The following is a 14,183-nucleotide window of genomic DNA, read 5'->3' as shown; positions in this document are numbered from 1 at the left end:
ATCCAAACTCAGTATTATTTTTAATTTTGAATATTCTGGCTTATACATGTGTTTGTGATGCATTTAGCAGCTAATTAACAATAATGCTTTAAAGGGCAACAAGAGCTTCAGCTGAATGTTTAATAGGAGAGCAGGACTGCAGAGGGGAAGGAAGGTACATTCATAAAGTTGGATAACTTCCATCCCCTTGAAGCAGGAGGTTCTCTGGCTATAAGAGAAAATGTCCTGCGATTCCTTCATGTCTCATGCCTATTATTCATGTCTATCTTTTTAAATAAATAAAAAAAAAAATATATTGCCCGTCTCACTGTTTTGTTATGATTTGATGGAAGTTGACTTAAATTCCAGACAAATGGTTTGCAGTTGGGTGTAAATTCAGTCCACTGTATGCAATACACTAATTCTATTGCAAATTTCGTGACAATCTCTCTGTTAGTTATGGGATATTAAAAGTTTGGGACTAAAATGTTTGATTTTTTTTTATTTTAAGACTGCCATCTAACTTCAGTGGATTCCACAGACTGTACATAAAAGATAGTTGGGTTAATGACCGTATTTGGAAGAGAGACTAAAGTGCTAAGCTAATGCTAACTTGCTTAGTTAACACCTCACCATCTGACACAACTGGCAGATGGTGAGGTGAGGGAGACGGGCTGTGGAAGGGAGCCAGAGTAATAATACATATTGAGTAAATGCAGAGCTAAATGAGGATTCATGGTGACCTTATCCAGTGCCAACTTTATGCTTTATTAAAACAAAGTTTTTAAAAAGTCTTATAAGTAAAGAAAGCATCTGTCTCCCAAATCCAAACTGGGAGCTGGCTACACAGAAGAAAGGCCTGAAAGCTGAAGGCTCTGCCGCTCATCCTAGTTTTAAATACTCTGCAAAGTTAGCTAGCCGTCTGAGAACAAAGTGCTGATATGGTAGAACAAGGTTTTTAATATAAGATGGGACCTGATTATACAAGACAAGACTATGTGAGGAGAAGGATTTAAAATTTGATTGTGGATAAACAGGAAGCCAATGAAGAAAAGCCAATATGGGATAAATATGGCACCTGATTCTCTTTCACCTGTAATTCAAAGCAACCACGGCCCTAACTCCAAGCCTTAGTAGTTCCCAAATGGAAGAGTTATATTTAAAAAACAAACAATCAAATTGGGACATTTTAACATGAATGTACATGTGGACTGACTTACTTTTGAAACCAGTCTTAAGTGGCCATTAGAAGAACTGCAATAGTAGTAACCAACATGCCTTATAAAACAAACAAACAAACAAACAACCCAAAACACAAAAGGTCATACACCAGGAGGAGATGGCTGACTACATTAGATAAACGACTTTTTGCATGCTTGAAGTGCAGTTGGTACTTTGTTAACAGGCAGCACCGTGTCCTGTGCCAGATATCCACATATGCACATATCAGTGGCATTTGTTCATCACACTTCAGTCAAGCATTATTATTACTTTCTTTATTAGGCACAACATCGAAATACCATCTTTTAAAAAATATTTTAGCCCTTATACACTTTGCTGATGCTTTTTACATTCTGATAATGACATTTACTCATTTGATATCTCAGTCATAACCACCACCTGCACCCACCTGGTTACCCAAACATCTTGATCCCCCCCAAAAACAAAACAAAACTAAATACAAAAGTGGAATAAATAAAGTTAAAGATTATTTTCTCTTTCTATAGAAGACATGGCATCAGCGCCATGATAACTATGCAGTCTGATATTGTGACAGCCTCAACCCAAAATCTGTGGCATTGAAATCTCCTGTTTGCTAAAAACAGTGCACTCTTTGTTTTTTGTGAATAGTAGAAGCTAACTAAGTGCATTTAAGCTATGTACACATATACACACATACATATATTTATAGATGACTTTGCAAATAATTTCAGTCAGTGTGTCATTCTAACAATCAGCAGGAACACTTGTGTTTTTCCTGTGTTCAGCTCTGAAGTCAGTCAGTGAATTACCAACTCTCTGGTCTTCACAGGGGGCAGATCTTGATGCTCTCAGAACTTGAACTGAAGTCTAGCCCAACCCCGATTCCGCTCCCCACCCAGAAGGTGGCATAAAGCGGCTGCGTAAAGTTGGCTCGGAAGGTGTGGAGGTGGGTCATGCTCTCTGCGACGCTGTAGAACGACAGCGTTCCCGCGGACAGGTCCAGGTAAATGCCCACACGGGGGCAGTACACGACCGGAATGTCCGTTTTCTGATTGTCATGCATGGCTGTGCAGCAGGTGTCCGACAGCTCCAGGGTCCAGGACTGGGCATTGTATCCGAGGCCTGACCTGGCGTCCGAGCCCTTCCTGGCCATCGCCCCGTAAGCTATGCCGGTTGAGGAGCCCCGGCCTCTCCACTCCACCTCCCAGTAGCAGCGTTGGGCATACAGCGGACTGTCACACATCACCTGGGTCCAGCCATCAAAACGCTGGGGGCTGTCGGGGTAAAGCTGGGCTGTCCCCTGCAGGGCGGCTTTAGTGTTGTTCTCAGAGAGCGTCAGCTGCCTGTGGGCCGTGTTGGAGTCGAGGGTCAAGCTCACCGAGTCTAGGAAAGACATTTCAAGGACAAAATATTTTGACAACTTATCATGACATCACGGCCAATTCTGTACGTCAACATCTATGTTCTGATACACTACAGTGGAACAAGATGCCCTCCGAGAGCACAAACCTCCTCCAAGCTGGCTCACTCTCTGGGCAGTGTTAATTTTAAGGTAGCATGACAGATGTTTAATAAAATAATGGTAATGGATACTAAATAACTATACATGAATACCTTGAGTTTATTATATAATATGATACTACAGTATATTTCTCACTAACAGCACCATGAGCAGCTCATTGTCTTTAAAAATGCTTCAATGTTGTGACTGATCACAAATTCACCTGGTAACATGCTCATTATATTAAAGGAAAAACATCACAGTCATTAGGAGTTCTTCATCTATGTGACTACAGTTCACTTATATACACAAAACAAAAGATTTTTATATGAGAACAAAAATGTGTAACTGAGTTTTGGCCTTCAATGAATGCTCGAGAAATATGTTTTTGAAGGTTTCATTTAAGAATATTGTTTATCTGCTTGTTGTTGTCATTACTTTTTCCCCCCCCTCTTCTTGGAACATATGGTACTTTTAATGATATGAACCCAGGCCAGACCTATATATGAGCATCTGATCCTATATTATTTGTATGGTCTGTGTAGTATGTTGTGACTGAATGAATAAACTGACTGAATGGTTAAAAAGTGACAGTTTGTGGTCCCAGTTTGTGCTTAGATCTGTCATTTTGTACAGACTTACACTGCAGGAACTCCTCTCTAGTCCTCGGCTCCGGGGCTTGAATACTGTCAAGGCTGATTTCTCTCACTGTAAAAAAAACAACAACAACAAAAAAAAAAAAATTAAATGCATCTTTTTTTTTTTTTACTGTACATCAAATAGTTTGATTTCCATTTATGTTTCTTCTCTCAATACCAAAATGACTAAAGCTTGAATGACTCACAGGCGGGGAAAGCCGGAGCGTGATTCATGGAGTCCGGAGTGGGCGTATCCAAAAAGAGACCGGGGTTAACTGACCAATGAGAAAACAGCATTAGTGACGTCACTGAAACGCATATTGCTTAACTTATTCAACCGGTTGAACAGTTGATGGGACAATACATTCATGTTATATATAGAAGGGCAATCTTCTTACTTTCTGTGGGAGTTTCAGACAGCTCAGCCATGCCCCCTGTTGAATGCAGAGACAGAGTGATTGCTTCTGTTAATGTCACTAATTGCTCTTGAGTGCTTCAGTCAGTAAACACTTCAACTAGAAGTCAAAGCTGTCTATTTAAATGTAAAACCATCTAATAACTTATAAATATCTAGCACTTAGCCAACTTCTCATTCATCATCATCATCATCATCATCATCTTGTTTCCCACAAAAGCAAAGGCAGAAAAATAACCATAAAACAGCAAGATTCTCCCCCCTTATTACTGGTACTGAGTTTCGGATCTTTCAACATCAACTGATGTTTCAATGCTTTCACTGCTTACATGCTAAACAATATTCATGCCGTCATTCCAACTCCTCACACCTCGACTTCAAAACATTTCAGGCTTCCTCCTTTGAACAACACTTGCTCCAACTTTCAGTTTTTACACATCAGCTGACACTTCCACTCACTGTCCTGTAAAGTACACAGCGATCTGTAACTCCTTTTCTTCCTCTCATCCAGCTTGCTTTATTCTCTACACTTCAATGTCACTGCAACTAAACTATTTAAATGATCGACTTTTTCAGCACTTTTACTTCAGCTGATTCCCAGCTTCACTTGTTGCTTGCACTTTTTTCTAACTCAAACTGACACTTCAGCTTTATTCAGCACTGACATTTATGTCTTCCTTCATTTTCATGATCAACACCAAAACCTATCAAAGCCTAAACTGAAACGAAGCGTCATTTAAACTGACACTTGAACTACTTTTACTTTAATTTGAACCTCTTTTATAAAAAGTGAACTTTTTAATGTAACCATGTTAACCACTTTTTCATCTTTTCTTCAGAAACACCCCATCTACTAGTCACTTAATGGTTTGGTTACTGAGATTGCAAAGAGAGTATGAGTGTTGTTGGAGTCAGGTCCTACATGGATTTCCTCCTGCGGACGGTGTGTTGCTGGCCTGTGCGGCTGGAGTAGCCTGGCTGGTGCCACGGCGATTGGAGCGGAAGATGCTGCTGATCGACGCCATTCGACTAAAATCTGAGAATACCAAGAATCAGATGTCAAATCCACGTCATAGTGTTTGTCAAAGCTGTATTAATATTATTATTAATTTTTGAAAACTTATTTTTCAGAAATGGAAATGGAAACAGAAATGGAAACAATCCAAACATACGTCCAGTAGATGCCCGTGCTGGAGCAGGAGCAGGCGTAGGAGCAGGAGTGAGGCTGGCTGGGACTGGAGTAGGAGTTGTGGCCTGGCTCTGGCTAGACCTACTCCAGAGTGACTGAGATTCTCTGCGGCTGGGGGTGGGGCTAGCTCTGGGGCTCAGTCTGTGGCTGATGCTGGACCCGATGCTGATGTTGGATCTGGTGCTGGCTCTGGGGTTAGGCTCCCTCACTTTTTGGAAGACACATGAAATAAAATTGAGTTTAATTTATCGAAGCCATACGAAAATTAAGTGTTTGCATAAACTTTAAATCAAAATTTAAAGTGTCTATGGCAAATATAAGTGATTGGTGACAACATCAGTATGGTATCAGAACATCATCTGCTTTTATCGGTTATCTATGGTACTTCATGCACAACTGATTTAACGTCACTTCAAATATGTTCACAGTGGTCACAGAGTCCAGAGTTTACACTGAGATTTAATATTAGTCACTAGTGCTTCTTTGTTATAAAAAACGTCTCATCTTAGAATGTCACTTAAAGGTGACCATTATATCTTTCCCTGTTTTCTGTTTGTTACGATGGGGTATGGTCATATTAAACATGGACAAAGTTTCAAAGTTTTGTATGAGCAAAGAGACTATGAGAGCTGATATCGCTGACATCGCTGACATGGCCATTTAAGGCCCCCAATTTAAAAAAGGGGATAGGAATGAAAGCTAAAATAGTGTCATTAGGCAGTGGATACGATGAATGTCAACACAAAGGACAAAAAAAAGACTTTTAGGAATCTAAAAATCACGCAAATGATTATAGTTCAAGAATTAAAACTGACATTGAAAATGAAAAAAGAAGACTGAAGTAAAGGTACGTAGTGAGGCCTGAGTAATCAGACATCCTTAAATATAACTACTGTTATATATATTTCTTAAATGCAATTGAATACAAACTGTTTAAGTTCTGTTTGAGTTTCAACAATAGTTTTGTGTCTTTCAACAGCAGAAGGCCCACCTCACAATTACTAACGCGTTCATGGTGCAACATGAAATAGATTTACATGTGTTACAATGACAATATCAACACACTGATGTTTAGCCGATGTACTCTGTTCACCAGATTTACACCAGGTTTACTGTATTAGCGTATGAATGTCTTCCTGTTAGCAACAAAGCAGCTACAAAGTCATACCTGACATCCAAGTCACTGTGGATGAGGCTTAATGGAAATGGACTGGCATTTAGTATAATGCTTTTCCAGTCTAATAAGAAAGTGCTCCCTGTGTAATAAGTATGTATAATTGAGTGTCATCTGCATAGCTCTGTGTGTGGCAATCGCAATGCGTACACGCTATCTGCCTTTAGCATAGAACAGGTGCAGATGACGGTGTGCTGCTAGCAAGATTAAGCAGCAGAAGAACCACCACCCAGGACTGACCTGTAGACAGCCACCCTCTGCCTAAGTGAGAATACTGTTAGCCCGGTGACTCTAATAAAGAGAAACTGAGCCACAGAAAATGCAAATGTCGAGTAACTCAAGACAATGTGCCTTGACTAAAAATAAGGAAGAACTGTCATTTAAGCAGAAAAAACACCTTGCAGTAGGAAGTAAAAACCAGATTACTGTCATGAAGGGTGATGATATTAATGCCAGTGTCAACTCACATGCATCTCTGTCTTCTCTCCTCTGTTTGTCCTGCAGTCTGGGTGAGCTTGTGTTAGCTCTGTCTAAAAACCAAGGAAGAAACTGACTTTTGAAACAAACTTTTCTCTACTTTATCCCTGCTGTGAGCGAAATTTAAATTAATGCTTAAACAGCGGCACAAATACAAACTCTCACCCCGTGCTGTGTCTCTGCTCCTCACATCTTGAGTCCTGAGTCCTATACCTGAATAAAAAAAAGTGACAATGTCAGGGAAATCCTTTGTACGTTGTCAAATGAAGCTTAACAATCATCAGAGTACAGTACCAAGTCCTCGTTTGTCTGTACTTCGCCCTCCAATTGAGATAGTGGGTGTAGAAGCTGTAGAAAAAGAATGAAATTACAAATTATTTCAAATATTTAAACAAGATTGGACGACAAGATGTAAATATGCAGTCATGGTAGACAAAATGTGGTCAGAAAAAAAACACCAAACATACCCTGTGGACGGGCGTTTGTGTTGCGGGCACTGAGACCAGAAAACACTAGAGAAAAAGGAAAATCGGTATCTTTCTGCCAACATCATGCAAAATGTGAAAACGTTTATTTGGATTTAATAAGAAAATTCAAACCTTACATTTTAAAATCCCTCCTTTCTGTCCGCTTCGGTTGGCTAAGATTAGAAGAAGTTCAATTAAAAAAACAAACAAAAAAAACACACTAAACTTGAATGCATTAATAATTACGCTGGAAAAAAACAAAAACGAACTATAAACAATGCCTGGAACTTACAGTCTCCCAGAGCGAACAGTGTTGTGTCATTCACTTTAAAAGAACACAGATAATTACATTAAATGAGGTACAAAATAAGACAGAATAAGAACAAAAGGCCTCTTTGGACAGACCTTGTTTAGTGATCTTGCCCAGCTCCTGGTTGCATAGATCTTCCACTCGCTCCCTGAGACCCAGGATGGCATCTCGTACAGGCTCAAAGGAAGCCTCGTGATTGACTTTCACAGCTGGCAGATCCCCAGACTCTAGAGGACTGCACATAGACTCGTACGTCTGAGGAAACATGGCAGTTAGTTAAAAAACACAACAAAAATTATTTAATCAGGATATCAGGAGTCTTGAGATTCAGAAAAAAATGACTGTATATCCTGCTCTGTGGTCTTCCTCTTTTCCACCTGCCTCAAACTCTCCATTTAACATCCTTCAAAATATCCACTGTCACCTTTGAACCTTAACCATGTCGCTTTAATTTTGTCTCCAAAATGCTCAATGTGATGTCACTCCCAACAAAAACCTTAGCGTTTCCACAGTGCCATTGTCTCCAAAGGTTTCATTACCATCTAGTAAACTTTCCCTAACACTCTTGCTGTTATCCTTCTGTCATAAGACGTGTAAAGAATAAGCAATCACTGCTGTGTCCATGATCAATATTTCCACTCAGTGAGCTTCACAGTCCGGCCTACCTGCAGATAGTAGATGTTGTCTTCGCAGCTTGCCAGGTCCTTCATCTCAGTGTCCCTTTTCTTCAGCTCCTTGATCTCAGCCTCCAGACTATCTGTAACTTCTTGTGCATGGCCCATCTTCTCCTGGTTGGCCTGATCCATCACCTCCTCCAGCAGCTCCTGAAGACGTTCCATGGAGCGCAGCAGCTCCGACAGCACCTGCTCCGCTTCATTGTGCACCACATCAGCAGAACGCTGCGCACACAAGGAAAACACAAAACTAATTAAGGCCCCTCAACCACCATCATATTATTTAAACCCTGTAGAAAACCTGTTTTCCATTTAAAAGAAAAAAAAAAAAAAAAAAAAAATTGTCTACCGCTGACCAACCTTCATCTGCTCCATCATCTTCTTCATGTCTTTCAGCTCCTGCTCTCTCTCTTTCAGCTTCTGTTGGTTCGCTGACTGCAGGTCGGACAGCAATTTCTGCAGAGACGCACGCCGTGACACGAGATCAGAGAAACAATCCCACAGACAAGGAAGCAGGTGTGTAGGTGGCACAGAAGACAACGTGAGAGGGTGGAGCATTATGAATGACTAGGCTAGGAATGTTGTTAGGAATGTCTTCAGCCTGGCTGCACCCGGCATCGCACACAAAAGGAAATAACTGACTTCTTTCAAATAAACCTTTTATACACAATAATGGACAGCACAGAGAAGGGCGGATATGCTTTATTTATAGAATATTGACTGTAAACTTCCATTTACAAAATTATGGAGATTTTTCCCAACACCCAAACCAGTCATTTTAATTTTACTTTAGATCACCCTGGTAACTGTCTGACTGGCCCCAGTCATTATGTAGCACCCATCCTCTGCTTACCTGCTTCTCCAGCCTTTCGACCTTGGTGGACACGCTCTCGTGGCCTTTGTGCTGGTTGCTGGTGCACAGCCAGCAGATGAACATCTTGCACTGTCGGCAGACGAACTCCTGCAGGTATTTGTGCTGGGTGCAGATCTTTTCGGCCAGGTTGCCTGTCGGTGGGATGAGCTCATGCTGCTTTAGGGATTTCTTTGTCTGGTGAGGCTTCAGATGGGCCTCGCAGTAGGAGCTCATACACACCAGGCAGCTCTTGACTGCAGCTCGTTTTTCATTTTTGCACATGTCACATGGTACGACCGAGGAGGAAAGCTTCTCTTTGGCGAGTCGCATGGATTGACGCACTTCAGATTTGAGGGCTCCTTTGCGGAGCTGCTCCACAGCCTCTGCCAGCATGGTGTTCCTGGACAGGGAGGGCTTGGGGCAGAAGGTCTGACGGCACTGAGGGCAGCTGTAGATCCCTTTGGGGTCATCTTTAGTCCAGTAGTCCTTAATGCAGGCCATGCAGTAGCTGTGACCGCAAGGGATGGTGACAGGATCATTTGGCAGATCCAGACACACGGGGCAGTTAAACTGCTCCTCTGTCCACAGCTTTGCACTCATAATGCTGTTAATGAAAAAAAAAGAAAAAAAAAAAAAAAGAGTCAAAATGGTTAGCAAGTCAGAGACTTTTAAACACGCAAAGAATCGAAGAACAAGCTCCAGAGATTCAGAAGGTAGTGTGAAGCCTGGGTTCACAGGAGGAAAGTGTCTGTCACTCTCAGGTGAGCTGGGCGGGACCAGAGCCACCAGGCAGGTCTAGCGGGGAGAACGGGTGTCGGTGGAAAACTGTGGAATGCCAGGAAACCAAAGGTGTGAGTGGACAAATCCGCACATCACAAAGTATGGCACAGATATTCGGGCTCTTTATGAAAGTAAATATTACTACATGTAGTAGCAAAATCTACTTGAGTAGATTATTCCTTTATTATGAGGACAATTTAACATTATTAGATTCTAACGCTGAGGTATTAAACTCTAAGCAGCATATTACTCTTATTTAATTCTAGTCTTTTCAGTCTAGTAGTACATGACCTTGCGCTTAAGTCCCCCTATACGGCCACAAGATAAATGAGATTATTATTGGTATAGAAGAATTGAAAAATTCAGTCCTTGCTTTGTGGTAAACATTAGAATAGATGTGGTTACAATATAGAAAAAACTGACCTATCATCAGACAAATCAACAAAACCTCTGCCACAGAAATACAGAGAAATGCAGCAACTGTGTGATGCTATCATGTCAGCAGGGACCAAAATATCTGGAGGATTTCCAGAGTTGATGAGCCGTACCATGTATTACCAGACTTTCCAGCCCCTGGATGGATCTATGTCATGGTCTATTAAGGCAATTCTGAAGACAAATGGAGGGCCCAACCTGGTACTAGCAAGGTGCAACCAATAAAGTTGCCAGTGAGTGTACATACAGTTAGAATGTTAGATGTAGAAGTTTGTTTTAAAAGAAAATGAATTAAAACATCTTATAAAATGAACTACATCTATAAATAAAAACAAGACATTTAAATTTTGTTTCCAAGACATTCGTGTGTTGCTGAGATATCAACTGATGCTGAATTAAGGCCAGGGCTTTGCATTTCAACGGTGCTAGTCCTGTCTTCCCCGAGTCCACCTGAGACTCAACATTTTTACAGTGTTCACGTTGCTATCACTTATTCAAGTTATTTGTATTGCTAAATGTTTACAGGATATTTATTAAAAAAATAAATATAGAAATGTCAGAATAGCTGAAAGTTGTCTGGGGACAGAATATATTGTTTGTTAGTAAAACAGTGTGGTAAAAGTTTTCATTAACCAATGAGTAGCTTTGAACACAGAAAGTGTCTACAATGAGTTATGTTCAATTAATCCCTGCAAAATTCATGCTGACTGTTCAGTTTCAGTATTTTTTCCCCCATAGTTACCTCTGGGGTACGTCAGTGAGATGGATAGCTCTAATATTTACATCAGTGTTGGGGAACTCCAGGTCTCAAGGGCGGGTGTCCTGCAGGTTTTAGGTGTGTCCTTGATCCAACACATCTGATTTAAATGGCTAAATGACCTCCTCTTGAAGTTCTCCAGAGCCCTGGTAATGAACTAATCATCTGATTCAGGTGTGCTGACCCAGGATTATATCTAAAACCCACAGGACACCAGCCCTTGAGGCCTGGAGTTCCCCCACCCCTGATCTTAGGAAGCCCCGCCCACCTGCTGTTGAAATATTTTGTTTGTGAAAGGCAACACGTCAGTTTAGCTTTAAGGAAAGGTCAAGGGAGTAAAAAAGAAAAAAGATACTTGTAGAAGTCTCAAAAACACATAAAATCTCTATGTATCAAAAATGATACAGGGGGTAACCCACTGAAGCACTGTGGCATGACCTAATAAGGCATGTTCAATTAAGACATCTGAGAAATACTGACAACCTAAAATAGTTTTGTAGGACTGTCCAAAATATATCAGCATCTTTCTGCAAGTTTCATGAGCAGCTATAGAACACATCTGATGGAGGGTGTTGCAATTAAACAATGAAAAATAGTCAACTTTCAGGTGTCTGTCCAAAAGACTGGGCACAGTTACTTTCCCAAAATGTCTCACTACCAGCATCAGCCTCCTTGAAAATAGGCACAAATAGTGCAAATCCAAATCCAGCTAATTTGTGTATTTTAACCAGCTTCCTTTCTGCCCATTATGCACTGTTTATTTTGGCCTCATTTATTTGGGAGGTTGCTCTGACTCCTTTTAATCTGCAGTTTCACAAAAGCTTTTACTGGATAATGACAGACTTCCTTTTGATCAGACAGTAAATGTGACACTACAAATAATACTCACCAACAAATTTTCACCGGGAACAGACTGGAAAGTAAAAAAAAAAAAAAACCCGACACGTTTGCACGGTCATCTTTGAATAAGACTTAACTTTGGGTGAGGAACATGTCAGCTAAAGCAGCAGTAGGCAGGAGAGAGGATGTGGTGGGTATCTTTGGGCAGTAAAAATTTTTTTTCTTTAATATAAATGTTTTGTGCTCAGAGTCTGATGACTTTTCACACCATGATTGATGTCTACATGCTGGAAAAACAGTGGTAATTACAACGCTAACACAGTGTGAGCCTGTACCATAATCGGAAAACCCATTAAATATATTTGTTTTCCTCTCCACATGAGGATTTAAACTGCTGTTGCACATATCCAACTATTATCTTCCTGACCTTTTCTCTGCATTGTGTTTGCCTTCAAATAACTGAACTATTTGTCAGTTGAAATCTTTTAAATAAATAAAGACTGCTGAACTGTAACTTTATCATGAATAAAGTAATTTCTGAGCCCCTAATCTCCACTATTGTACACTTTTATACCTGAACTCAGGTCTTTTATTAGTGTAACTACAACCACTCACTAGATGGCAGTGCTGCACTCATGTTAAAGCAATAGCCTGTAAATAACCCGTTCCACTTGCCGAATGTTGACAAAAGTGAACAATGTGCGAGTCATTTCTATTTAACTAAATTAAAAAGAAGCGGATAAATAGAACTAATAATATAAGGTAGTATATCGGCTTATCGCTGTTGCTACCCAGATTGACGGAATAAAAACGACTTAACGCTAACTCAAGAACAGACACGGCTTGCTTTAAGCGAACACGGAAGTACAAGGTGGAGACGCTTCTTGTGTCATCCAAAGAGCTTCTCTACTGTGTAGCATAGCGGTGTTGCGTGATTTGAACTAACTTGTTTTCATTTCGGAGCCATTTTTCAGTTTCGTTCAGATGCCAAATAATGTCGTTAAACGTCCTGGAGTCGGGGTCGGGGTGCTGGTAACGGACTCTGCTCACCCAGGCTGTGTACTCTTGGGCAAACGGAAGAGTGCGGTGGGAAAAGGGACATACCAGCTCCCAGGAGGTCACCTGGAGTTCGGGTATACATTGACGTTGTAGACTCCATTCATAAATCTGACATAGTTTTCTTCTTCTTCTTTCTCTTTAATTAAAGTGGTTGGCGTGCGACAACCAGGTGTAGTTCCGTCCCCTAACCGGCTGAAATATGGGGACGAGAGGTCCCACACCATCTTTATCCCATTACCTGTGATATATGCTAATGGGGCATTCTTCTCTGCTTGATCAGCTCAGATTTGCCTTAAAACTTTATGGTGAAAAGTTTTGATATATGTAATGATTGCTGCTAAATTTTTAGCTTCATTTATCAAATAGTTTTTACGTTATATTTAATTAAAAATGGTTTCTGGACCCATTTCCAATATGTTTTGTTGCACTTTAACGTCTGACGCAATGTTTGAGCATAAATGCGTCTACTGTCATACCAACCTTCTGCATATCCTCCTTCACAACAGCCACCAGTCATATTTGTGGTTTTCCTCTTTGCCTCCTGCCTGGGAGCACAATCTCTACCACTTCATCCAGCTTGCTCTGCAATTCCTCTCTCTTCCATATACATCCAAACTTTGGACCAAAACATTTTTTTGGCAAATTGGAAATTGTGAACAGATTACATTTTCTCAGTATAAAAATGAAAACAAAACAACTCAGGAGTGCTGCTAATTTTTTTTTTGCACTCCCATGCATGCAGACAATGGAGGCAGAAAGAGCTGAAATAGCCTTAGAAGCCCGTTAATGTACTTTAGCTAATGTTAAATAAGATGTTATTTTTTTATTTCATTCAAAGGGAGACTTGGGAGGAATGTGCCCACAGAGAGGTGCTGGAAGAAGCTGGGGTGGGTTTGGTGAACACCCACTTTGCATCAGTAGTTAACGCCATCAAGCTGGAGGAACAGTACCATTATGTTACCATATTCATGCAAGGAGAGTTGGACAGGCAGTCAGGAGAGCCACAAAACCTGGAACCAGACAAAAATGAAGGTATGTGAAGTGGGACTGCTGTTTTTCAGTGGGGGGAAAGCACCTCCACTAAGCACCCAGTGAGCAGCTGATGAAACAAAATGTGTTGCTTTCTCATTTTGCAGGCTGGACGTGGACACGCTGGGATGATTTTCCTCCAGAGCAGCAGCTCTTCATGCCACTGGCCCGCTTGAGGCAACAAGGCTTTCAACCATTCAGGAACAAAGACAGTTGACCCTGAAACTTCCAGTTATATTATGAAAAACTGTTAATCCACAAGGATAATACAGGAACACTGTTTAAAAACTGCTGTTGTCTCACATGTCTTTTTTTTTTTTTTACATTACATACTGTATTTTCTGAAATAATGCAATAAATCTCAGTGACCCTGACCTCAAGGTCAGAGTGAAGTTTTGTGAAA

General features: G+C 40.7%; 2 protein-coding genes across 5 annotated transcripts; one reads left to right on the top strand and one right to left on the bottom strand.

The window, feature by feature from the left end:
• Nucleotides 1–1,460: 1,460 nt before the first annotated feature.
• On the bottom strand, nucleotides 1,461–12,982 carry trim25l (tripartite motif containing 25, like). Of its 4 annotated transcripts, none has more exons than XM_026159497.1 (17): nucleotides 12,797–12,982; nucleotides 8,881–9,484; nucleotides 8,388–8,483; nucleotides 8,019–8,252; nucleotides 7,449–7,608; nucleotides 7,336–7,368; nucleotides 7,181–7,216; nucleotides 7,044–7,088; nucleotides 6,871–6,924; nucleotides 6,742–6,789; nucleotides 6,567–6,629; nucleotides 4,909–5,133; nucleotides 4,659–4,772; nucleotides 3,720–3,755; nucleotides 3,528–3,596; nucleotides 3,326–3,391; nucleotides 1,461–2,565 (listed from the first exon to the last, which is right to left on the bottom strand). In XM_026159497.1, exons 2-17 carry the CDS (start codon nucleotides 9,478–9,480, stop codon nucleotides 2,006–2,008), a joined length of 2,439 nt encoding a protein of 812 aa, XP_026015282.1. In that variant the 5' UTR covers nucleotides 9,481–9,484; nucleotides 12,797–12,982; the 3' UTR covers nucleotides 1,461–2,005. The 4 variants fall into 4 exon arrangements, with proteins under 4 accessions (XP_026015282.1, XP_026015281.1, XP_026015279.1 ...); XM_026159496.1 differs by lacking the exon at nucleotides 12,797–12,982 and adding an exon at nucleotides 12,639–12,696; XM_026159494.1 differs by lacking the exon at nucleotides 12,797–12,982 and adding an exon at nucleotides 10,879–10,958.
• Nucleotides 12,677–14,176, top strand: nudt15 (nudix (nucleoside diphosphate linked moiety X)-type motif 15). Its single transcript, XM_026159500.1, has 3 exons — nucleotides 12,677–12,825; nucleotides 13,590–13,783; nucleotides 13,888–14,176. Exons 1-3 carry the CDS (start codon nucleotides 12,677–12,679, stop codon nucleotides 13,995–13,997), a joined length of 453 nt encoding a protein of 150 aa, XP_026015285.1. The 3' UTR covers nucleotides 13,998–14,176.
• Nucleotides 14,177–14,183: the final 7 nt, after the last annotated feature.

The sequence above is a fragment of the Astatotilapia calliptera genome, chromosome 23, assembly GCF_900246225.1.
Source record: "Astatotilapia calliptera chromosome 23, fAstCal1.2, whole genome shotgun sequence".
Lineage (NCBI taxonomy): Eukaryota > Metazoa > Chordata > Actinopteri > Cichliformes > Cichlidae > Astatotilapia > Astatotilapia calliptera.
This window is presented reverse-complemented; position numbering and strand designations above follow the sequence as displayed.

Bases quoted from the DNA above. Each gene is read 5' to 3' on its own strand.
- trim25l (XM_026159494.1), bottom strand. From the start codon at position 10,952: ATGTGTTGGATCAAGGACACACCTAAAACCTGCAGGACACCCGCCCTT. The intron at 6,790-6,870 runs GTACTGTACTCT...TTTTTTATTCAG, and splicing joins TACAGACAAACGAGGACTTG to GTATAGGACTCAGGACTCAA. The intron at 3,597-3,719 runs GTAAGAAGATTG...CTCATTGGTCAG, and splicing joins GTCTGAAACTCCCACAGAAA to TTAACCCCGGTCTCTTTTTG.
- nudt15 (XM_026159500.1), top strand. From the start codon at position 12,677: ATGCCAAATAATGTCGTTAAACGTCCTGGAGTCGGGGTCGGGGTGCTG. The intron at 12,826-13,589 runs GTATACATTGAC...TTTCATTCAAAG, and splicing joins GGAGGTCACCTGGAGTTCGG to GGAGACTTGGGAGGAATGTG. The intron at 13,784-13,887 runs GTATGTGAAGTG...CTCATTTTGCAG, and splicing joins GGAACCAGACAAAAATGAAG to GCTGGACGTGGACACGCTGG.